Source organism: Neoarius graeffei, chromosome 20 (genome assembly GCF_027579695.1).
Source record: "Neoarius graeffei isolate fNeoGra1 chromosome 20, fNeoGra1.pri, whole genome shotgun sequence".
In the NCBI taxonomy this organism is placed as follows: domain Eukaryota; kingdom Metazoa; phylum Chordata; class Actinopteri; order Siluriformes; family Ariidae; genus Neoarius; species Neoarius graeffei.
The window spans coordinates 11,192,127-11,216,785 of NC_083588.1; the positions used below are offsets into that span (position 1 = coordinate 11,192,127).

The following is a 24,659-nucleotide window of genomic DNA, read 5'->3' on the forward strand; positions in this document are numbered from 1 at the left end:
TTTTTTTTTTTTAGAGGTGTGCCTGCCTACAATGAGGTTTCCGAGTGTGTGGATGTCAGAGGTTTTTATTTCTGTTACCTAGCTACCTTGATGAGTGAAGTAACAAACAGCAGACTGGTTATTTTAATCTTTTAATGTAGTCTGGTCGCGATTTGATTTTCAATCACCAAGAGCACAGAGTCTGGGAAACCATCAGCCAAATGACCTTTACAATCACGCGGCAAGACGGAGCATCATTTGCAATCAGAAAACAGCATGTTGGCTCCTGAGTCACAACCGATCGGCGCTATGCGACTGAAATCCAGTTCAACTTTTTTCCCGCAACTGATTTGTTGGGAATCAGGTTCTCGACGCTGGCCATCTTTTGGGGATTCTTCAATGAACATGAACTGCTGAGTTTGTGTTCATTGTGTGTTTGCGTGTCTTTTCGAGACAGTTTCGTGTTCTCCTCCTCCTCAACTCGGTTAACACAGACTTCGGGTTCTTCAAATGGGTGTGTTTCAGCAATAAAGTACTGGGAAACTGAGCTCTAAACCCAACACTCCATATGTTCTAACACACACGTGAAGGGTGAATTACTGAGCTGAGGAATGGAATGAGGTGTGTTCGTGTCGGAAATACTCCACTCCATACTAACATGCTTTACCACCACAGTATAGTCCTGGGTATGACTTTAAAGTACATATCCTGTACCACATTCGTTTTTTTTTATATGAAAGAATGTCTCTTTACACACTCATCCAGAAGGGTAATTTTGCACAAGGCCATCTGTCTACAGCAGAAAAAAATAAAACAACAAAACGCGTCTGGAAAAACCCCAAGGGAGTCTGGAGCCAGATTCGTGACGTTACCTGCGGAAGCGCCAGCAGGCTGCGAGAGTTTGCACGGTTTCAGTGCACAACCTGTGTAGAGCAAGTTTAGCAGCTAGTGATTTTGCATTGAAATATGGAATTGCTGCCTGAGCGCAATGTGGGAAACGATGAGTACTAATCCCATCAAGACTGGTGTTGCTACACCCTCCGACGATACATCTGTTAACCATTTTAATAATTACGTGATAATGTTGAAGAAATTTGCAGAAAACCACCAGGTCGTTTCCTCATAAACAAACCAACGCTGACGTAGGATTCAGAAGGAGGCATCCCGCACGCGACGTCACGAAAAATCAATGTTTACTGGGAAATCCAAATGCCAAGTTTTTTCAGAGGCGGACCAATTCGCCTCAAATGGCTTGATTTCAACTGAATTTTTCTGGTATTGCGCAAGGTAAAAAAAAATTGCACAGAATGCAAAATGTGTCAGATATTTGACCAAAGTTTAATATAAAATAGGAGAATTATATTGATCTTGCTCCTGAATTTACCCGTGATATGCACTTTAAACTGCAATCGGTGGTGAGTTTCAGGTCTGGGAGGACTTGAGTATTGGGGAAAGTGGAGTTGCCCCTTAATCACCATTGCTCCCAGGTCCGCTCTGACCCGGAGTGGTAGCGCCTGCCTGAGTTCCAGCGATAGGTTAAATCGTACATCACCAATAAGGTGCTGGCAGCAGGGCGCTTTTTGGTGCAATATGGCAGATGAACCTAACAGGGTCAATGGCACACAATCAGATGGCATGCGGAAGAGCCACTCAAATGGCCAACGGATAGCATCACTCGGTTAAGTCAGTCATCACTGTGGGGCAACTTCCATACCCGTCAGGTCTGTGGCACTTTTGTGCACCACTTGGCATCAGGTCTGGAGGTCCAGAGAGCCAACACGATGAGGGCATGACATCGTTTGTCTTACCTTCCTGTGCAAGGCGCTTCGCGAGGAGAGGAGAATAATATACGAGAGCTCAAGCGGCAGCCCTGTGATGACCTGGCGACTTGTCCAAGGTGTACCCCGCCTTTCGCCCATAGTCAGCTGGGATAGGCTCCAGCTTGCCTGCGACCCTGTAGAACAGGATAAAGCGGCTAGAGGTAATGAGATGAGATGATTTCAAGCGGCCAGGCATTCCATGGCTATGACGCTCTGGTGCGGGCCTCGCGGCCCATCTGCATTTCTGCGCATCCTAACGAAACAGTCATCGCTAGCGATGGACAGCCGATGACGACGACCACCACAGTGCTGCTGAATTTGAGCATTGGATTTGTCAGAAGGTGTTTGTTCATTTTCTATAACAGCAGCTCTGACAGTAGTTCCGTGATGCACTCGTTTTAACGATATCGTTTCTTGAGTAACGGCTCTTTCAGTGTGACCTGTATGGCAATCTTAGGCTAATCTCATGAATATTTAACAGTTATTCCACGAAATCGAGACATACATGAACTGATAGCTGATGAGACGCGGAGCACCGAGCTGGCTATAAGCCATGTACAATGGCATTGAGTGGAATAACTGTTTTATTCTATCAACGTTCGTTGGATTTCCAGAAACGGAGCATTTTTATTTTTTGCAAATTCGATAAATAAAAAAAAAAAACTTTCTGCAAAAGGTCTGACAAAATTTCCGCTGAGAGTGTAAACAAACCAGCGAAATGACAGTCGCAGTTTGTGGAAAATGCTAGAATAATAATTCTTGAAAAATAAAAAAAGACACATTTTGACCATCAAATACTTCTTTTCCACATTTTGTTGCTTTTTTGTATTTTTGGGGGTTTTGTTTCAGAGTAGAGTTTTTATATTGTCCTCGGTTGCTTCAGCAACATGCTCCACCATTTTGTTTTATTCCACTCAAGGTACATGAGCTGAGAGCCTCGCACTAGAGTAGCCAATCAGAGCTTGCGATTGCTCATATCCAATGAATGTGGATCGAATAAATATTGATACGGTGACGTTTTCCGTCAAGTGACCTTTATGGAAAGACTAAAGGAGTCTCCAGTTTCAGCACATTTTCCACCATGTCCAAAGGCATGAGATTCCATTTCCAGAAAGTCCAGTTTCTTGGTAGCAAGCTGCATTTTCTTGGTCAAATTAACTTAAATGTGAGTGATTCGAGTTGTCGTGCCTGAACTAGCTTGTTTCACGGATGTTCCACAGTGTTAAAAGTAACTAGAAGTGGATAAAAAAAAGTATGCTTCTTGATTGAATTAAAATCTCAATCGTTTCTGTAGTCTTAGAGGAATCAAACACTTGGCTGTTATTGCGTCTCACCGGCCCGTCGTGGATTTTCTTCCTAGAACGGCATGCATCAAGATTTTATTCCTTACATAATAAGAGCGAAGTAAAAACCTTTGTCTTTGGGTTGAGACGTAGTACTACGAGAACGTACGACCTGACTATCTGCAATGCTTTAATGCACAGTTTATCCTCGTGAAAGGTGTGCGTGAGTGGAATCACATTCATTAAAGCGACATGGCTAATCGACTTGTAAGAACTTGACAGCGTGTTAATGACCTGATGAACAGGAAACATGTTATAATGCGAAGCCCAGATGTGCACACAGCGGCTCTTGTAAAATGAAGTCCGCTAAAAATGGCTATAAAAACGGTGTGGAATGAAAGAGTCCTGTTGTGTTCGCGCACCTGAGGACACAGCTGACTAATGCCCTCGAACAGACTGAGACAGGTGAATCCAAAACACAGTGTCTGACTCATATGGTCAGAGACGAGGAGGACAAAGCACGTTTCTTCCCACCATGTTCATCCTCCTCGCATGCTCACCATACTCCTGAATCATCAAACACCACCCACCATCAAACACGGACGATGCGATACTGCAATTATACTCGACTCGCTCCGGGCTTTACATGTGGTGTGGTCCATTCTGAAAACACGAAGCCCACGAAAGGGGATGTTGAAAGGGGAACGCCCACGGCAGCCATCTGTAGGGTCGCTCCAAACTGAGGTGTTGAAAAGCAATTATATCAAAGGGCTCTTCTGAACAAGAGGTTAATAAAGGGACCGAACGATGGACACTCCAACAACATCATCAGCAACAAAAAAACGGTTGTGGTGGCTGGTAAACCGGACTTTGGTGTAGGTCGAGATCAAGTCCAAATCATAATAAGGTCACATTGAGTCATAATAAATCTATCTTTCGGTGCCTTCATGTCTGTGACCATGTGTGGTTGTCCTCCACGGATGTTCACGTAACATGAACGCGTGGGCTACTTGGCAGGGTCATGTGAAATGTACGGAAAAAGGAAAAAAAAAAAGGTTTGTCTTGGGCCTCACTATCGTACAGAGAAAAGGAACAAGTAAATTAAAGGATTGGACGTGATAAAGAGTTGTTTAAACTGTGCTTAGGAACATGAAATTTGTCTTATTAATGGAATGACTATTTCGAGAACTGCTATAACCCTCTTTTTTTTATTTTATATTTGTCTTTTGGGGTCGAAAACGACCATGACTTCAATTTGGTGGGTGGCGATTGTGGGTCCGGAGGTGACCGATGAAACCAGTCTGGGCTTTGAAGGTACGTCCACATGTCGGGCACGCGTGGGTAGGTGTTGTATTAGGGGTGGTGATAGTTCGAGGCTTCCGTGCAGCTCGTTTCTTCTGGGCCTCGGCCACTGGTGAGCTTTGCTCGCCACGCTGGACGATCCTGAGCAAGCAACTCCCAGGAGCCGAGACTGATTTCTAGGGTTTTGAGGGACACTTTGAGATTGTCCTCGAAACGTTTCTTCTGCACCCCAAATGAGCACTTGCCTTGGCACAGCTCTCCATACAACAACAACAACTGTTTGGGAAGTCGACTGTCTGGCATCCTGACAACATGACCGGTCCATCTGGCTTGGGCTTTCTGGGAAGTCCAGCCCATTTTAGGACCTCCGTGTCTGGGATTTTGTCCTGCCACTTGATATGAAAGAGTTTGCTAAATCCTAAGTGATATCTCGCAACATTCATGAAGTGGAAACTAAATTCGTGGATCCGGCCCGTGACTCAGATCCGCTCCAAAATTTACAGAGTTCTTTCTTGCCTCATGCGCCACCATTCCACCAAGTTTCATGGAGATCAGGTTCGTAGGTTCTGCGCAATCCTACTTAAAGTCAGACAAACTGTAACAATAACCTTCAGGGTGGTAAGAGTGGTACGGTATCTCTGCTTCGTGCCAAGCCATTGCACACCACCGTGATTGATTCCTGACTCATAACACACACCAGGTATGAGCTGATATTCCTTCTACATTGTCAGATTGTCAATGGACGTCCTCATAAACAATTCTGAAAAGGTTATAAAAATGGCTGTCAAACTGTCTTGTTAGTAAAGTACCAAAATATTTCGTACTTCAGCCGGTATGTTGAGGCAAACTTAAATATCAATATTTAAAATCATTTCATTTGGACTGTACCGTAGGCGGAGACCTTACTCTGACCTTAATGAAAAAATATCTTGGCTCTTCTATACACACACACACACACACACACACACACACAAAGCGAGCAGCTGCTGTGCTGATTGGAATGAGAGATGGAGTTGTGTGTTCAGCCACACCTGCTGCTGTTTAGGCAAATGGATCCTGAGATCCTGAGCTACACACAGGCACTGTTCAACCCTCACAGTGATCAGATGACAAACTAGAGACAGACGGTGTGTGTGTGTGTGTGTGCCATAAGGGAGCTCAGTCTTGGATGTCAGGGGCGCATTTGGAAGCGGCAGCATCCCAAATGGACCTTGTTTTTCCTCAACAAGCCATCTCAAGGCCATTGGAGCCAGAATGAAAACAGAAACACTATCTCTCTCTCTGTTCCTCCCTGGTCCTTCCTGGCATCTGTTACACATAAATACGCGGACAGAAGAAAAGTCAATGTCCACTCAATGCATTTATTTTATTGATTCCCAAAATTTTGGCCCATCATACTGCTCTAACGAGACTCAAGTCATCCTAATACCTCAGACTTTCTATTCGGAATGAACATCTCCATCATTGAATCCGATGCAATACACATCTTGATGCGTTGCCAGTGTTCTGATACATTCAACATGAACTCCTAACGCAATATTTCACAGTTATTCCACAAAATCGAGTCGTGCATGAGCCGATAGCGAGTCGGCTGTCAGCCATGTACGACAAGATTGAGTGGAATAACTGTTTTATTCCATCCACAATCACTGGATTTTGAGAAAACAGAGCATTGTTTTTTTTGCAAATTTGATCAATAAAAACCTGACGCAAAACGTCCGACAAAATCATTTCTGCTTAGAATGTAAATGAAACCGGTGAAACGACAGCAGCAATTTGTGAAAAATGTGCTAATAATAATCATAATTTTTGGGGGTTTTGTTTTCGAGTAGAGTTTTTATTTTGTCCTCGGGTGGTTCAGCAATACGCACCGCCATTTTGTTTTTCTCGACTCACGGTACACGAGCTGACAGCCTAATAGCAGAGTAGCCAATCAGAGCGTGCGATTGCTCATCTCCAGTGAATGTGGATAGAATAAAATACGATTCACCCCATCATAATGCAGCGTGATCCGACACGATTTGATTCAACATAATATGATGCATTGCAAAAGAATATGGCCGCTCTTCCTCCTCGATGTGACTCGAGGAGAGGGGACTGTTATTTTGAAATCCCATTGGTGCAATGGTAAAGGAGCCACATGGACTTATTTTTAAATCCCACTGGAGCCACGGTGAACAAGCCACCACGACAGCCATGGCTCCAACTCACACATGGCTTGGCCGAGAGACTTGGCAAGGATTGGGCAGTCAATCAATCCATACTTAAAATTATTGGTCACGTTTCTAAATAAATAAATAAATAAATAGAAAAGCACTCGGAGAGCGCAGACCTCCGCCAAGAATCCTTTAAAAAAAATCTGGGATCCAGAAGGTGATCCGGATCACCGCCAAAATTTAATGGATTGTTACTTGTGCCCAGTCACACCTCTGGAAAAAATTTCAGAGCAATCCGTTCATTACTTTTTCCATAATGTTGCTAACAGACAAACAAACAAACAAACAAACAAACAAACAAACAAACAAACAAACGCTACCGAAAACATAACCTCCTTGGCGGAGATAATAATAATAACTAGAATGCATTTCCGGAGAAAATGTGAAAGTGTGCTTGCTCAGGTGCGCCACCATGGCGACCTGGCAAGAGAGGCAACCGCACGCCCACACGACAAGTTTCGTGTCAACACGCGAAAGTTTGGCCAAGACACAAGGTGGATTCTCATACGGAGATGACAGGCTGGCAAGGTTCTTTACAGGGACATCCCAGAGCATCACTAACATGAAAATGTAGATGTAATTCTAAATCCGTAAAGAGATATGACCCAAAACACGGTTTTGCTCATTGTGGCGCCCCCTAGTGGCCAAATGACACCAAATTTGATGAGGGTACATGACCTGGTGCCGAAAGTAATCTCAACAAATATGGCCTTGATACGTCAAAGCATTTGAGATATGAGCCAAAATACATTTTTGCTCATTGTGACGCCCCCTAGTGGCCAAATGATACCAAATTTGACGAGGGTAGTTTGGATGGTGTCCAAAGTCATGCCACTAAATATGGTCTTGATATGTCAAAGCGTTTCCGTGATATGAGCTCACATCCTGTTTGGTGGCTTCGCCATCGATTTTGATTGGCTGCCACGGGCGAACGCTTCGACGTATGAGAGCGAAACGAATATCATTCATTAGGCATAGACTGGAGATCATGTGTGCCAAGTTTCGTGATGATCGGACAAAACATGCAGCCAGGGTCACTCTACCTTCACTTTGGACACAATTCAAAATGGCGGAAAATCTAATGAGGCGGAGAATGACGTCATAGGGAGCGTTGGAATCGTCTAGCTCCAAGGATTCCAACGGCACCAGACTTAAGGATCAAAAGTTACGTGCATGAACGCATGTAAGACTGTGATCAGTTGGTGGCGCTACAGCATGAGACGTACCAACATGAAACTTGAAATCAATCAGGGTCCACTCCTCTAGCAGTGTACCAAGTTTCATGACTTTACACCTTACGGTTTGGCCTACAGAAGGAAAAAGCTGCTTTTTGCGTCGCGCGCCCATTCATTTCAATGGGGAAAAAATGAATCCTTTAAAAAAATCCGGGATCCAGAAGGTGATCCGGATCACCGCCAAAATTTAATGGATTGTTACTTGTGCCCAGTCACACCTCTGGAAAAAATTTCAGAGCAATCCGTTCATTACCTTTTCCGTAATGTTGCTAACAGACAAACCAACAAACAAACAAACCAACGCTACCGAAAACATAACCTCCTTGGCGGAGGTAATAAAGGCGTCAGGCCTTTACGAATAATTATACCTATACACGTATGAATAAATCAGATTTCGTTCAATCGAAGTTCATCCCAAATTGGATCCAGAGCACTTTTGTCATCAGGGCAATCGCATCGTGATTCTTACCATCGCGAGTTTCCACAGTAACTTGCACACGGACTTGTATGGCAGATGCTCCAGCTAATTCGGACCAATAACAACGGATTAAAAATACGTGCTGCTGTTTAACAAAGTCAACCTTTGATATTAACTTTTCCGTTCGGAGACGTCGATTTCAGTCATCGGAGTCTCCGGTATCGCCGATTTGAGGTCATGCTAAAACTAGAGGTTTTCCGCCATGTGAAAGTCTTCAGGACAGACAGCTTTGTTCCTTAATACTGTACTCTCAATTCTAAAATCAATCCTCACACTGTGACCATGGCAACAATTATTAAAACCTAACAAACAAATCTCAGATCGTTTAGCTTTGTCATCACGATGTAATGAAACGAAGCGTTTTAAGTATGTCGAAAATGCAAAAAAGTATTTGAAGGTGATAATTTAAGATAACAAGCTGAATTCAGTCAATCACATTTGAGCATGTCTTTCAATCAAAATGAAAGAGAAAGATGGAGAGAGACTGACTCACTGTACAGTATTGAGATGTTTCTTCTTTTTTTTTTTACTCTTGCTGATGCAAGCACAGTGAAACAGGACAGATTTGCTCACATAACCACAAATTCTGTCAGAAATTCTGTTGCAGAGCAATTTTTCACACATCTCTTTCTCTCTCACACACACACACACACACACACACACACACACACACACACACACACACACACACACACACACACTTCTCTTTCAGTGTCAGCATATTATATTTATTCCATATTCTATAAGTTCTTGTGTATTTAATTCCTTGAAACGTCATTTTCCAAGTCAGTTTTATTCCTGCTGTCAATCAGTCTCCTCGGGGCGGGATCAGCGACGATTGTTGGCTTGTCTACAAGTAAGACCACAGTAATTCCTCTATGGTCAGTCGCAGACATGGAAGAACTGTCCTTCAACCGTAGACCTTCTTCAAAGCGCCAAGATAGTGAGTTGAGTCGAGCTCCAAGCTCTCGGGATAACACTATAAGCCTGTGGGTGCGGTCACGTTAACTAGCTAACGTTCAGTAATATAGCTAGTTAAGCTGGTATAGTGCTATCTATTGTCTTAGTTTAGCCTTGATTGTTTACTCTTGGTTGCAGTGCTTTCCATGGTAGGACCTGGATTACGCAGTGGCCTTTTGTTCAGGGAATATCGAAGGACACATATTGCGTTCTATTTACTTCGGAAGTTAGAGCTGGGAATGACGTCACACCTGAATTGACCGTACTCCAGTACAACAAGTCGGAAAACCGAGATGGGCACCATTTTTAGCCAGTGTTAGCAATACCAGTTGATAATCACGCTTTACATGGTATTTAGGTGTATCCTAGTGTTGTGGTCAAGACCACCTAAACCAAGACAAAGTCAAGACCAAGGCCAAAGTGCATCATCACCAAGACAAGAGCAAGACTTTCAAGGGTTGAGATCAAGTCAAGACCAAAGTGTATCGAGACCAAGACAAGAGCAAGATATTGAGGGGTTGAAATCAAATCAAGACAAAGACCAAAGTGTGTCAAGACCAAGACTTGGACAGATTGAGATCAAGTCAAGACCAAAGTGTGTCGAGACCAAGACAAGACGAACATGTTGAGGGGTTGAAATCAGGTCAAGGCAAAAAACCAAAATGTGTCAAGACCAAAACAAGGCCAAGACTTGGAGGGGTTGAGTTCAAGTCAAGACCAACGCATACTGAGACCAAGACAAGACCAAAATGTTGAGGGGTTGAGATCAAGTCAAGACCAGTACCAGACCAGTGTGTATGAAGAGTTGGGGGAGGGGCGACACCTGTGAACAAAAAGAAAAATTTCAAATTTCCAAGTGACTCACAATCCTGGTTGCATTTGAAGCAGGACAATGTACATCCAATAACAGTAACGATGTTCACAAACAAATCAGCCAATGCACAGGCAATTTAGTGAAATCCCCACGGTTGTGGTCTTGACCGGTCTTGAAATAAAATCTGGAGCCTTCTATATCCGAGACCGACACAAGGCCGAGTAAAAATGCGTCCGATTCCGAGACGAGACCGAGACCTTCAAAAAGTGGTCTTGAGACTGGTCTCAAACCCAAGACTGGTCTCAAGTACGACAACACTAGCGTACACAAACAACGTCGCTCCATGTCCACAGACAGAAGTAGAACAGTACTGTATGTACGACTGATTTAACGAGACAGAAATGCTAATAAACAGTATATTACGACAGCTTTGTATTGTTGATGCGCCGAGCAGCCATCTTGAATTTTGAGGTCAGGGTTGGTGAGGTTCTTCACACTTCCCGAATCAGAAATCTGATCTGTTCCAGTTGAAATTTCCGACTTCCCCGACTTCAAATGGAATGCACCAACAGAGAATACCTCATGGTGTCGATTGGTTAAAAAGGTATGCAGAAGGTCGAACGTTGCGAACAAGACAAAATCGAGCAAAGCAGAAAGAAACGCGACAGATTCATGAGCATAACCTGCCTTTTTTTTTTTTTAAACCAAAAGCCCCACTTGCTTGTTTTGTATTGGCTAAGAAATACCTCTGAGGCTCTGAATGCACAAGTGATTGACAGCAAATGCGACAATAAGCAAAGCCATAAATATTGGCACCTTTGGAAATGCTCGACTTCAAGAAATCATGTCTTACACCAAGACTGCATCATAAGGCTTCTGTCTCATCCCAGAACCAGCATGTATGCTTAATCTCTTCACATGAGCAGAGCGAGAAACTGGAGCACACACTAATTCACGTAAACCTGGCAGTGTGTGGGATTTGCTTCGCAGTGCGAGACAAACACTTTGTTTAATCACTTGTTTTTCCACAGGTTTTGTGCTTGGCTTAAACGCTAAATCCTTTTAATAAAAGCCCTTTGTGCGCGTGCGTGTGTGTGTGTGTGTGTGTGTGTGTGTGTGTGTGTGTGTGCGCAAAATGAACTCTATTTCATATCGAGACAGTTTTATCAGCATGGCCATATGGAGTTTCAGATTTGCCAAATCACACAAGTCAGTCTGTATCATTGTCGATCATGCGTGCGTGTGGATAATACAGTAATCGTGTTCTCTGCCGTTTCCATTCATGTTCAAATTCAGCGGGTGTCTGGACAGCAGGGCGAGCATGCTCGTGTGGGTGTGTGCCAGCAATATGTCTGCAGCTTAACATACACCTGCAAATTTATTCACCTAATGTGAGAGTGTGAGGTAGCTTAAAACATCACCTTCTCCCTGACACACTGGTGTGCTTAATCTCATGCCAATACGCTTTTAGTCCATGCCAGTCACAACTAAAACATATTTGATAACCTGCTATTAAGGACGGGTGCTGGCACGCCCGACATAAGACCACAGGCTCGCACTCGACGACTCCTGCAGCACGACTGAGGCAACACCTCATATACATTTCAGTGATTTTTTTCCAACTAAACCTAATTCCAAAACTGTCTGCCTGTGCAATTTTTTTTCATTAATCCTAAATCTTCCTAAGCTTCTCTTCCCGAGCTAGTCTAATAACATCAGGGCTCAATAGGCGCCTTTGGACCGGAGCAACTTTTTCAAAGTTGGAGGAAGTTCGCCCTTTTTTGGTGTACCCGCACTGCAGGAACTGAGGACGATCATCGTTCTCGGGACAACGTTTTAGCTCCGACTTCAGGGTAGGTACTCTCCAAGCACACGAGGAACCATGAGTGATGCAAGTGGACGCTGATTGGTCGAACACACGAGCCAGTGCAGCACCAACAACCACCATTTTGAAAAATCCGCGTAAAACGAAAGAAAAAAATATGAACAAACGGGCCAATGTTGATGTCCAGGCTTTACTGAGGTCATATGTGATGAAGGAAATACGGCGTGATTTTGATGCATCTAAGCCAAATATAAAACAGAAGGCACTGGTCTAAAGCGGGCCACCTTGCGCAATAAATGCTACAAGCTACGGTATATACAAATGATATCCACCTTAGGAATACGTATCTATTTACCAGAAGGAATCCAAAACGGCGAGGAATTGTCCGAGAAGAAGCGATTTTGGTTGAACTGCTCATTAAGGCTTAATTAGTCCATAACTTCATTAATAATTGTAATTGAGCAAATCTGGGTAGAAGTTATATGCACTCTAGGTACCAGAAAGAATCAAAATCTGTGAAAAAATTGAGGAAGAAGCAGCGATTTGTGTGGAAACTGCTCGTTAGGGCCGAATTACTCCATATCTTCGTTATTAATTGCAATTATGCAAATTTAGGTAGAAGCTATGTATATGCACCCCAGGCAGACCTACCGGTACCTTCCTGCCAAAAAGAATAAAAATCGGTGAAGAATTGAGAGAGAAGAAGCGATTTTAGCTCCCGATCTGACAGAGTGAAGGCCATCATGCGCTTCCTCCGAGACACGGAAAGCGCTATCCGCCCCCTTCTACATCCACGGCCTCACAGAAGCCCATGATTGGCGAGTTTCACTGCGATTGACAGAAGACAGAGTATCCTCCAGGATTCTAATTCGTAACCTTGAATGCTTTTCGACTTAAATCGGTTTGGAGGATATAGAACTTTCACATTATACAGGAAGTCCCTGTCCAAGTTGCTTCTGTCGAAACAACGCATCCAAGCGAGCACGTTAATATAAACCTGTGACAAATCTAACATTTCGCATCCTTCTGTATCTTAGCAACAGTCAGGACTTTTAACAACTAACCAGCATTGAGAAGCCTTCGAAGATGTGTGGTTCGGGATGTTGATGCTGATACGGTGCTGCAAAGACAAGTCGCCCGACCATGACTTATTAACGTACTAGACGTCCGCAGTGCATCATGGGTAATATACACGGTCTTACAGTCACTGAGAATGAGATAATATGCAGTCAAGATCGCACTTTCATATTTAAAAACATTCAAAATGAAAAGAATAACCTTTTCTTGTGTGTGTGTGTGTGTGTGTGTGTGTGTATACACACCTCTGTAATTTACCTGGTCATTAGGCGACTCATTTTAAATAACAGTATTTAGTCATTAGTCTTGCACATAAAGCCATGCACAAAGACACACACACACACACAGGCGTCTGTCATCACAGATACATTACAGGGTACAAGTGCATGAGAGATATGAGGGTTGTAATATTCCCTGTCTCTCACTCTCACACGCACACACGTGCATGCACACACGCACGCACACATACACGAGTATGTCGGGTGGGGGACAGAACAGAAGGATTAATAAGAAGGGACAGATAAAGGAAAAAGGCCGAAATGGAAAAACACAGAACAAAGAAAAAGAGAGAAGAAAAAAAGTAAAAAGGAAAGGATGGATGGAGGGATGGAAAAAATAAGTACGTATGGAAGTACATAAAAAAAAGGGACCTAAATCTGTAAGAATGTCTGGAAGTAAACAGGTTAAAACAAGATGAATAATAAGTCGTCACAGAACCAAGTCTGGAATGACGCAAGAAAAAATAAACGATGCAAGAAAGTGAAAAATAAAATTAAAAATATCTAACGAAGCAAAAAATAAGAAGCTAACTATATAAATAAATAAATTCTACAATTCAAGTCAACAAGTAACAGATGAAATCAGGAAATAAATAGGCGAGGAAATGAGTCACAGTGCAATTTAAAATATAACTGAGTAAATATGAAAGTGATGAAGAGAGTGCATAACTAAGTTAATCAACAAGTAACTAGGTAAGCAAGTACATATAAATAAAAAGTATGAAACAAGTAAAAGATTAAATAAGTAAATAACCAAGTAAATAAATATATGAGAAATATTAAAGTATGTACAGAATTAAAAGTACATAAGTAAATGAATAAACAAGTATTGTCAGTAGGTAAATAAATAAGAATGAATGTTGGCAAGTAGGCAAATAAGTAAGTATGAAAATAACTAAGTACACACAGTATGTAAATAAATAAAAAAAAGTCAGTCAAAAAGTAAAAGACTCAATAAGTATTTGAGTAAGTGTGGAAATATGAAAGTAAGCAAAAATAATTAAATACGCTGGTGAATAGATAAGTAAGAATGTAGGCAAGTAAGGAAATCAGTAAGTACAAAGACGACTATATTAATAAATTTTGAAAAGTAAGTAAAGAAGTAAAAGATGAAATACGTATTTAAGTAAGCAGCTAATTAAAGAGCATATTAGTAAGTAAGTAAATAAACAGGTAAAGAGATAAGTAAGCAAATACATATATCAAATTTTGAAAACTAAGTAAAGAAGTAAACTATTAAATATGAATTTAAGTCATAAAATAATGAAGAAAATAAAATGGGAAGTAAGTCAGACAGTAAATAGGTGAGAAATATGAAAATAAGTCAATAATTAAGAGAATTCATAAGTTAATAAACAAGTAAATAGACAAGGAAGCACTTAAATAAATAAAATAAAAAGTCAGCAAGTAAAAGATGAAATAAGTATTGAGGTGTGTAAATTTGAAATGAAGTAAATATGAGTAACCAAGTAAATAAATAGATACGAATGCTGGCAAGGAAGTAAATTAAAAATTTCAAAGAGTAAGTCAAAAGTAAAAGATTCAATCAAAACTTAAGCAAGTCAAAAAAGTAAACAAACATAAGTCAGAGAGTAAATAAACAAGTAAATAAGTGAGAAATACGACACTAAGTAAATAATTTAGAAAATTTATAAATAAGTCGGTCAACAGATAAGAATGAAGGTAAGTAAGTAAGTAAGCACGTTTATAAATAAATGAAAACGTAAACGAGTAAAGGATTAAATAAGGAAGTGTGTAAATCTGAAAATAAGTTAATAATTAAGAAAGTACATCAGTAAGGAAGCAGATCAACAAATAAGTAGGTAAATAGATAAAGAATGTAGGCAAGTAAATAAATAAGTACATCTGGAAAAAAACAAGTCAAGATATAAATAGGTCTTTATGTAAACAGGAAAGCAAGTAAACAAAAGAAGGTACGTACGTCGATAAATAATTAGGTCAGTGAGTAAGAAAGTGTGAGTTGACCCAAAGTGGCCGACCGGTCAGCTCCTGTTGCGCCCAATATGACCTCCTCGAATCGGAATTCAAACTCAAATCCCCAACACTCCGAAAGTTGTAGACGTGCATCAAAAAAATATTTTAAGTGCAAAGAAATCCACCGAACGCCACTTCCTGTAATTATTCCCCAAACGATAACAGAATGAAGTCTGGAAATTAAATGGCGCTCAGAGAAGGAGGAGGATGAGGACAAACACACACACACACACACAATTTCTGACTGTCTGTTCAAATCAACAAATCCAATATACTGTACACACAAATAGATAACCTCGACCTCCCTCTCTGTGACCCATTTGACTTTAGATGGGTTAACAATTACACACACACACACACACACACACACACACACGATGTGAGAAGAGACACTGCAATTATTCACAAAGTGTTTGAGCTGTGGGCTTCAGCACTCTTATAAACGCTAACTGCTGCAGGGGAAATCGCACTTGAGTCACTTCTCTCTTTCTCTCACACACACACACACCCTGAGGCATCTGCTATGGATACCACACTATGTCTGAGCCTTTTACTGTCGATTAGACTGATAACAAAGGGAGAGAGAGAGAGAGAGAGAGAGAGAGAGAGAAAATTCCAAATGCATCTCCAGCTCAATAAACATGTCATGCTTTTTGGTAACGGCTAACCCTCCTTGTCAGAACGCTTTGCTTCCAAATAAAAACAGACATGAAAGAGAACGTGAAAAGAACTTCTCTCTGTGTAACAGGAAATGATCAGTGTTGTTCCTTTCAGCTGTAATTCATTAACGACAGCACTGCTGACTTTTGAGGCCGAGGCGCGTAAAATAAAGTACGAGAAAGTTTGGCAAGCGAGAATGTTAATTCTACGGATTCTGGGCTGTGACAGAAACATTCCGTCATTTATTTATTGATGGTAAAGTCATTATGTTTGATGATTTTTGCGATCTGCTTTGCCTTGTACAGCACACACACATATTCGCATGACTACTGATGTCAGCTCCACCTGGAATCTCAGCTCGAACAGAAACTGCACTGTGTATGCGTGATCACATACCTCTTTGACAGCCACTTAAATTATCACAACACACTCACACACACAAAACTGCATGATATATGCAAGTGTATATGCTTGACAACCAAATAAATTACAGCTAAGGCATTTAACACACACACACACACACACACACACACACACACACACACTTTTAGGCCAGTTTAACCTCGTTTCCGCCTCCATTCACAGTGTATAATCAGCTCGTCGATCAAGCTGTGCGTAGAATCGGTGCTAATTTGAAAGCAGATGGAACAACTCAGTCAACACACACACACACACACACACACACACACACACACACACACACACACACACACACACAGAGTTTAGATCAAAAAAGAGCCCCTGCACTCTAACCATATCAATAGGTTGGAGGTGTGGTCTCTGGGCCTGAGTCCGAGTAAAGGAGGCGAGGCCTTTGTGTCTGTCAGTCCCAGTAAAGGAGGCGTGGTCTTTGTCAGTCCTGGTCAAGGAGGCGTGGCCTTTGTGCCCGTCAGTCCCGGTCAAGGAGGCGTGGCCTTTGTTCCTGTCAATCTTAGTAAAGGAGGCGTGGCCTTTATGCCTGTCAGTCCCAGTAAAGGCGGCGTGGCCTTTATGCCCGTCAGTCCAGGTCAAGGAAGCGTCGTCTTTGTGTCTGTCAATCCCAGTGAAGGAGGCGTGGTCTTTGTTCCTGTCAGTCCCATTAAAGAAGGCGTGGTCTTTGTTCCTGTCAGTCCCAGTAAAGAAGGCATGGCCTTTGTGTCTTTCAGTCCCAGTAAAGAAGGCGTGGCCTTTGTGTCTGTCAGTCCCAGTAAAGGAGGCGTGGCCTTTGTGCCCGTCAGTCCCGGTCAAGGAGGTGTGGCCAGGGGCGTCACTAGACCCAAGACCATACTGGGGCACAAAAGGGGCACAGGAAATGTATGCGAGCGCGCGAAGCGCGCGAGCTAAAAATTTTGCACTATAGTTATATTTATATTTTTTATATAATATATATTACATTTTATGTAATATATATTATATTTTATGTAATATATATTTATATATTGATATTTATATTTAGAAACGGCCTGCTTAAAACTAGTCACTAGAGCTGTAAAACTCAAAATGATTACGAGGACACTGAATCCAGGTCAATCATTTAATAATAACAGTATGAATATTTGCAACATTTGTGATAATAGCAATGTAATACTTATACTGTTGGTAATATTGTAAAAGAACATATTAACATACAATACAACACCGCCGAGTTTTTAAACTCAACCAAGAGTACTTAATGGCCAACAGTATTCACACTTGATACCTTTTAAATCACCAAACATATCTTTGTAAGCACACGCATTTTCAGCATTGAACATCTCTAAACACAATCCAAAAGCCTCTAAAAGCACCACTGTGTGTGTGTGTGTGTGTGTGTGTGTGTGTGTGTGTTACAAAAATGACAGTGGAATTACTGTCTACTAACCTGTAAACAGTTGAAAAACACGGAGAGATGGTTTCCCCTGCTCTGAATTTCATTGCATCTGAGGGCTGCTGGAGTCTGCGGTCCCCATAGCAACCAAGATGTTACTCATGTCACGCGCACACTTTTTTCACATTGCTTAGTGTGCGCGAGGCCAGCCAAAACTACCAATGTAAAAGCATTGTAGATGGTCTTCTTCGCGCATCGGTTAGCCTACCCCACGTTATGAATTAATTAAATTGCAGCTATTCCCAAGTTTAAAATTCAGAGCGTTTCGTCACTGGATTTTTTTTACTGGGGCACTACAGATCTATACTGGGGCACGTGCCCCAGTAAAATACCCCTGGCGACGCCGATGGGTGTGGCCTTTGTGCCTGTCAGTCCCGGTCAAGGAGGCATGGCCTTTGTTCCTGTCAATCTTAGTAAAGGAGGCGTGGCCTTTATGCCTGTCAGTCCCAGTAAAGGCGGCGTGGCCTTTATGCCCGTCAGTCCAGGTCAAGGAAGTGTCGTCTTTGTGTCTGTCAATCCCAGTGAAGGAGGCGTGGTCTTTGTTCCTGTCAGTCCCATTAAAGAAGGCGTGGTCTTTGTGTCTGTCAGTCCCAGCGAAGGAGGCATGGCCTTTGTGCCTGTCAGTCCCAGTAAAGAAGGTGTGGCCTTTGTGTCTGTCAGTCCCAGTAAAGAAGGCGTGGCCTTTGTGTCTGTCAGTCCCAGTAAAGAAGGTGTGGCCTTTGTGTCTGTCAGTCCCAGTAAAGGAGGCGTGGCCTTTGTGCAAGTCAGTCCCGGGCAAGGAAGTGTAGCCTTTGTGTCTTTCAGTCCCAGTGAAGGAGGCGTGGTCTTTGTGTCTGTCAGTCCCAGTAAAGAAGGCGTGGCCTTTGTGCAAGTCAGTCCCGGGCAAGGAAGTGTAGCCTTTGTGTCTTTCAGTCCCAGCGAAGGAGGCATGGCCTTTGTGCCTGTCAGTCCCAGTAAAGGAGGCGTGGCCTTTGTGCAAGTCAGTCCCGGGCAAGGAAGCGTAGCCTTTGTGTCTTTCAGTCCCAGTGAAGGAGGCGTGGTCTTTGTGTCTGTCAGTCCCAGTAAAGAAGGTGTGGCCTTTGTGTCTGTCAGTCCCAGTAAAGGAGGCGTGGCCTTTGTGCAAGTCAGTCCCGGGCAAGGAAGCATAGCCTTTGTGTCTTTCAGTCCCAGTGAAGGAGGCGTGGTCTTTGTGTCTGTCAGTCCCAGTAAAGAAGGTGTGGCCTTTGTGTCTGTCAGTCCCAGTAAAGAAGGCATGGCCTTTGTGTCTGTCAGTCCCAGTAAAGAAGGCGTGGCCTTTGTGTCTGTCAGTCCCAGTGAAGGAGGCATGGCCTTTGTGCCTGTCAGTCCCAGTAAAGGAGGCGTGGCCTTTGTGCAAGTCAGTCCCGGGCAAGGAAGCGTAGCCTTTGTGTCTTTCAGTCCCAGTGAAGGAGGCGTGGTCTTTGTGTCTGTCAGTCCCAGTAAAGAAGATGTGGCCTTTGTGCCTGTCAGTCCCAGTAAAGGAGGCGTGGCCTTTGTGCAAGTCAGTCCCGGGCAAGGAAGCATAGCCTTTGTGTCTTTCAGTCCCAGTGAAGGAGGCATGGCCTTTATGCCCGTCAGTCCCTGTAACGGAGGTGTGGCCTTTGTGTCTGTTTTTGTTATTTTGGTCCCAGACTGTGTGATTATTGAGTTGTGTGCTACTAAGCTTACCTGTAAAAAGCTTGGTGATACTTTTGTTCTGGCGGCGGGCGGAGCAGATGAGGAGGAGCCAGGGTGGGAGGAGTTCATGGTGGGAAGAGAGAAGCTCGCCGATGCTGCGTGGGTTCAAGGGGCCAGAACTCGAGTCCGTTCCGCCCCCTTTCATTCCCTCGTCTATGGAGTCGACGAGCAAAAACAGGGCCTGAGGAGGAGGAGTGCAGCTCAAAAGCGGCAGCAGCACGCACCTGAGAGAGAGCGAGAGAGAGAGAGAGAGAGAGAGAGAGAGAGAGACTGATTCAAACCAGGAAGTCCATCAGAAAAAGAACACTTCCCTGTTCCGTTACTTTATACTGAAGAGGCTTTTTTTTTTTTTGACAGATTAGCGTAGTTAGCATTTCCTCCACTGACGGTGGCACAGTCATGGGCCATCATTTTCTCTGAATGTGAGCACAAATGGAAAACAAATAGCTCACTCCTTACATAACTAGCTATTTGTGAATTTGCCTCAGGGATGAATAAAGCTATTTATCAATCTCCTGCAACATTAACTTGACAGTGTCTTTCATCCCTAATTTTAGAGAACTCTGAGCTTTCCTGAGCATTTCACAGCAAGCTAACACATGTTAGTACTGATATTTACATCACAAGCTATTTGTGAATTTATCCATTTACGGTATCTCACTGCCTCGCGAGCTACTGCAACGATAGCTTCACGGTGTATTTAATAACTTGTTTTAAGGAACTCTTAGCTATATTGAGCATTTCACAGCAAGCTAACAGATGCTAATATTGACATTTACAAAACTAGCCATTTCTGAATTTGCCTCGAAGGTTTAATAAAGCTATCTAGAGAGCTAACTACTGCAATGATAACTTCACAGTGTATTTAAGAAGTTGTTTCAGGGAACTCTTAGCTATATTCAGCATTTCACAGCAAGCTAACACATCCTAGTGTTGATATTTACATACCTAGTTATTTGTGAATTTGTCTCGGAGATGAGTGAAGCTATCTATCCATTTATCTAGCTAGCTAGCTAACCGCAATGATAACTTCACCACAGTGTATTTAATAACTTGTTTTAGGGACCGCTTCGTGATATTGAGCATTTCGCAGCAAGCTAACACATGCTAGTATTGATATTTACATAACTTAGCTATTTGTGAATTTGCCTCTGGGATGAATAAAGCTATCTTGCTAACTACTTATAGCTTCACAATGTATTTCAAAACTTGTTTCAGGAAACTCTTAGCTATATTCAGCATTTCACAGCAAGCTAACACATCCTAGTGTTGATATTTACATAACTAGTTATTTGTGAATTTGTCTCGGAGATGAGTGAAGCTATCTATCCATTTATCTAGCTAGCTAGCAACCGCAATGATACAGTAACTTCACAGTGTATTTAATAACTTGTTTTAGGGACCGCTTTGCGATATTGAGCATTTCACAGCAAGCTAACACATGCCAGTATTGATATTTACATAACTTAGCTATTTGTGAATTTGCCTCTGGGATGAATAAAGCTATCTTGCTAGCTAGCTAACTACTTATAGCTTCACAATGTATTTCAAAACTTGTTTCAGGAAACCCTTAGCTATATTAAGCATTTCACAGCAAGCTAACATGCTAGTACTGATGTTTATATCACTAGTTATTTGTGAATTTGTCTCTGGGATCTATCTATCTATCTATCTATCTATCTATCTATCTATCTATCTATCTATCTATCTATCTATCTATCTATCTACTGCAACAATAACGTCACAGTGTATTTAATAACTCATTTTAGGAAACTCTTAGCAATATTGAGCATTTCACAGCAAGCTAACAAATGCTAGGCTAGTATTGATATTTACATAACTTTTAGCTATTTGTGAATTTGCCTCTGGGATGAATAAAGCTATATTGCTAGCTAGCTACTGCGATAATAACTTGACAGTGTATTTAAGAACTTGTTTCAGGGAACTCTTATACCCTGTCCACACTAGGGATTTTGTACCGAGACGAAACTACTTTCGTACCGCAACACCTGTCCACACTAGCAACTATACCGGTACTGTAGCGGTATAACTGTATCGGTACGAAACCCACAAATGTATGGGTTTCGTACCGGTACAGTATCGGTACTGTAGCGCTTCGCTGTAGTGTGGAAAGATGAAGCGGTTCTGTATCGATACAAATATAATGCGCAAGCGCAATGAACCATTCCTACGTCTTCCGGGTTATTCATACAATACAATACAATACGCACGTGCTTTCCAGCTGTAAATAAAACGTCAAAATGGCTCAAAACGACCATGGAGCTATATGGAGCAAAGAAAAGGGGGAGAAAGGGAGAGGGGGAGGGAGGGGGAAAGAGGGAGGAAGAAAGGAGGAAGAGGGGAAAAGGGAGAGAAAGGGAGGGGAAGAGAAGGAAAGAGGGAGAAAGTGAGGGGGGAGAAAGGGAGATTCGTTTTCGTTTGTTTCTCAACTGCCTCGCGCGTTTTATACGATTCGACTGAATAAATGACCACCAGAAATACAGACTGTACACTGACAACAAAAAGCACACACACGTTGTTTCATCCGCCATATTCTCGGAAGGAAGTTACTCGGTAACCATGGAAACATTTCGCGCACGCACATTTCAACTACCGTGAAAGAAAATCGCAAACATTTCTCGCTAGTGTGGACAGATGCACTAAACTGTACCGGTATACTTTGTATCGATACAGTTATACCACTTTCGTACCGGTATAAGTGTGAACACAGCATTAGCTATACTGAGCATTTCACAGCAAGCTAACACATGCTAGCGTTGATATTTACATCACTAGTTATTTGTGAATTTGTCTCTGGGATAAATAAATCTATTGCAACAACATCTTCACAGTGTATTTAATAACTAATTTTTGGAAATTCTTTGCAATATTGAGCAATTCACAGAAAGCTAACACATGCTAGCACCATTTTTTAACGAGTAAAAATTTGCTTTCATGACATTTTCTCTTCAGGTGAGTATGGCAAGTATTCGGGGAACACCAGAACCAGACGGAACTTGCTTCCCAACATCAAGATTATGTTTTTCAGCCACTGAAAAAAGGGTCTGTATTAAAACATGCGATGAATCATGAGAAAACCAGAAAAAGTTCCAAGAGCTTTTAAGGACATCAGTGGTGCATCCTTCCCAACATTTGGTTTTCGGTTCCTATGTGTCCTTACCTCATCAGCACACTGACTCATTACAGATTGTCTCTTCAGTCACAGAAAATTATCTTCTTCACCACTGAAAATGGATCAAAATGTAATGCTGTTGGTTTCGCAGCACCGTCCCGTAAAACTGGGATCTTTCCTGCTCTTCTGGTTTGTGTCGGTAATTTGAGGACGTTTAACGGTTCACTTTGGGGTGGTAACAGTAGCCCCAATTCATCACACCACCCTGTCTATGATTATTTTCCCATAGCAGCGTGTCTCATCTTGTTTTATTCCTTACATATCCTATAATTCAGTTCTTTGACTTCTCAGAGAGGCAAACCTCTGGCTGAGGAACATGCTTCAACTTCTCTCTCTCCTTCCTATCCTTGGACATATTGATGGATGCGAGATGAATGCTGAATCAGGAGCGTATCTGGGACATGAAGTAATCAGTAACTCACTCTCCTTCCATCCTCAGAGAGACAGTGAGAGATGAATATGCAGACCATCAGTGAACAAAGATGTTTAGAGCACATGTCAGTACCCTGTCCTAGTTTTGCTGATTTACACGCTTCCACAGCATATGCGTCTTGAAATTTTCCGATTTGTACCAGAACACTTGAACCAGTCAGCAGCCAATTTGAACAGACGGATGAAAAGAGACGGAAACTATCTTGAGTTTATAGACCCCTTTCAAATGACGTCACCGCGCCGCGAGATTTTGTTAGGCGCCATATTGGAAGACCAAGTACATGCACTCACAATATAAAACAAAGTACGAGCGAGAGTAAAGTGACACGATGGATGATAATTCTGGTTATGTGAGTACATTACCAGCTGCAGAAAGGGCACGGTATGTGGAGAAACTGGCTGTGATTGATGGGTTTGACCCATATATGATAAGACTCGCGGCAAGGGAGAATGGAAACATAAGGAGGACCGGACACCAATTCTGCCATCTGTTTGCTACCTAGACATTGTAAACTATTTGTTATTTACACCCAGTGCCTACAATCAGTGTTCGAACTATGCCGATATTTTCGGGGGGCCCCTTTTTTTCCCTTGGGGGTGTGTGCGCTTGCCAGGGGCGATTCTAGCATCTGATCTTTGGGGGTGCTTAGCCCCCAGAGCTGACAGCAGGGGTGATTCTAGCATCTAAGCAAACGTAAACGCTATGTTACATTAAATAAAATTGACTAACACACGGTGGTCTAGCACCGTAGCACTTGTACAGCTCTGCACAAAAGTATCTCGATATGGATAATAAATGTCGTTTTTATCATTCTGTTCATAGACCAGGGAACATCAATATTGCATTATGCATATTATTGTGTTGTGTTTAACAATTGTAACTCCAGTCCGTACCTTCACATCTCGCTATGCCAGTAATACTCAGGTGCTACTTCGAGTTCCTCATCGGTGTGGAATCCAGTTAAAAAAACCACCATGTCGTAGCAAGCACTTGCGCGGACAGGCAGCTCAATCAGAGGGGACGCAAGGAGGAGAGGTATTTTACTGGTCATAGAACTATCACGTAACAGGTGAATTCAAGAAAAAACACACACGCCCGCGCACACATTCATTGCGCAGTGCGCAAGGGCACTTATTTCTGAAAATTACGTCCAAAAGCAGTGTTTGAGGATGCTGAGCTAGGGGGTGCTGAGCTCGTTTTTGGGGGTGCTTGAGCACCCCCAAAAATAGGCTAAACACGCCCCTGGTGCTTGCGCTTGTCTCGGAGCGCGGATCTCCAAACACATGAGAAGCCTATCTTACGCACATATCACGCGGACTCCACACCTCCACACACGCATCGCGTCTGAAGTCATAACTCATCAGGGGAAATCGTGTCCGCATTGGCATGTTCAAAAAACAACCTCGCGTCAACAATGATACCACACGCAAGAAAAAAAAAAAAAAAAAACGGTCAGGCTACTCAACAACCAACCTGGCAGCAGCGAGCAAGCCCCAAACCATCCTAAATTATTATTATTATTAAATTGTAGAAGTCTGGGAGGCTTGCTCCTCATACAGTTATCAACTTG

At 42.5% G+C, this 24,659-nt stretch overlaps 1 protein-coding gene across 4 annotated transcripts in view; it reads right to left on the reverse strand.

The window, feature by feature from the left end:
- The window catches only part of ankrd50 (ankyrin repeat domain 50), a 75,796-nt gene that overhangs the window by 11,289 nt on the left and 39,848 nt on the right, over positions 1–24,659 (reverse strand). For 3 of the 4 annotated variants that reach the window (XM_060901233.1, XM_060901232.1, XM_060901234.1), the window contains one exon: positions 19,455–19,687. In XM_060901233.1, coding sequence (XP_060757216.1) covers positions 19,455–19,687 — 233 coding nt within the window. Of the gene's footprint in view, positions 1–15,209; positions 15,646–19,454; positions 19,688–24,659 lie in introns of those variants that run through there. The other variant, XM_060901235.1, reaches the window with a different exon arrangement.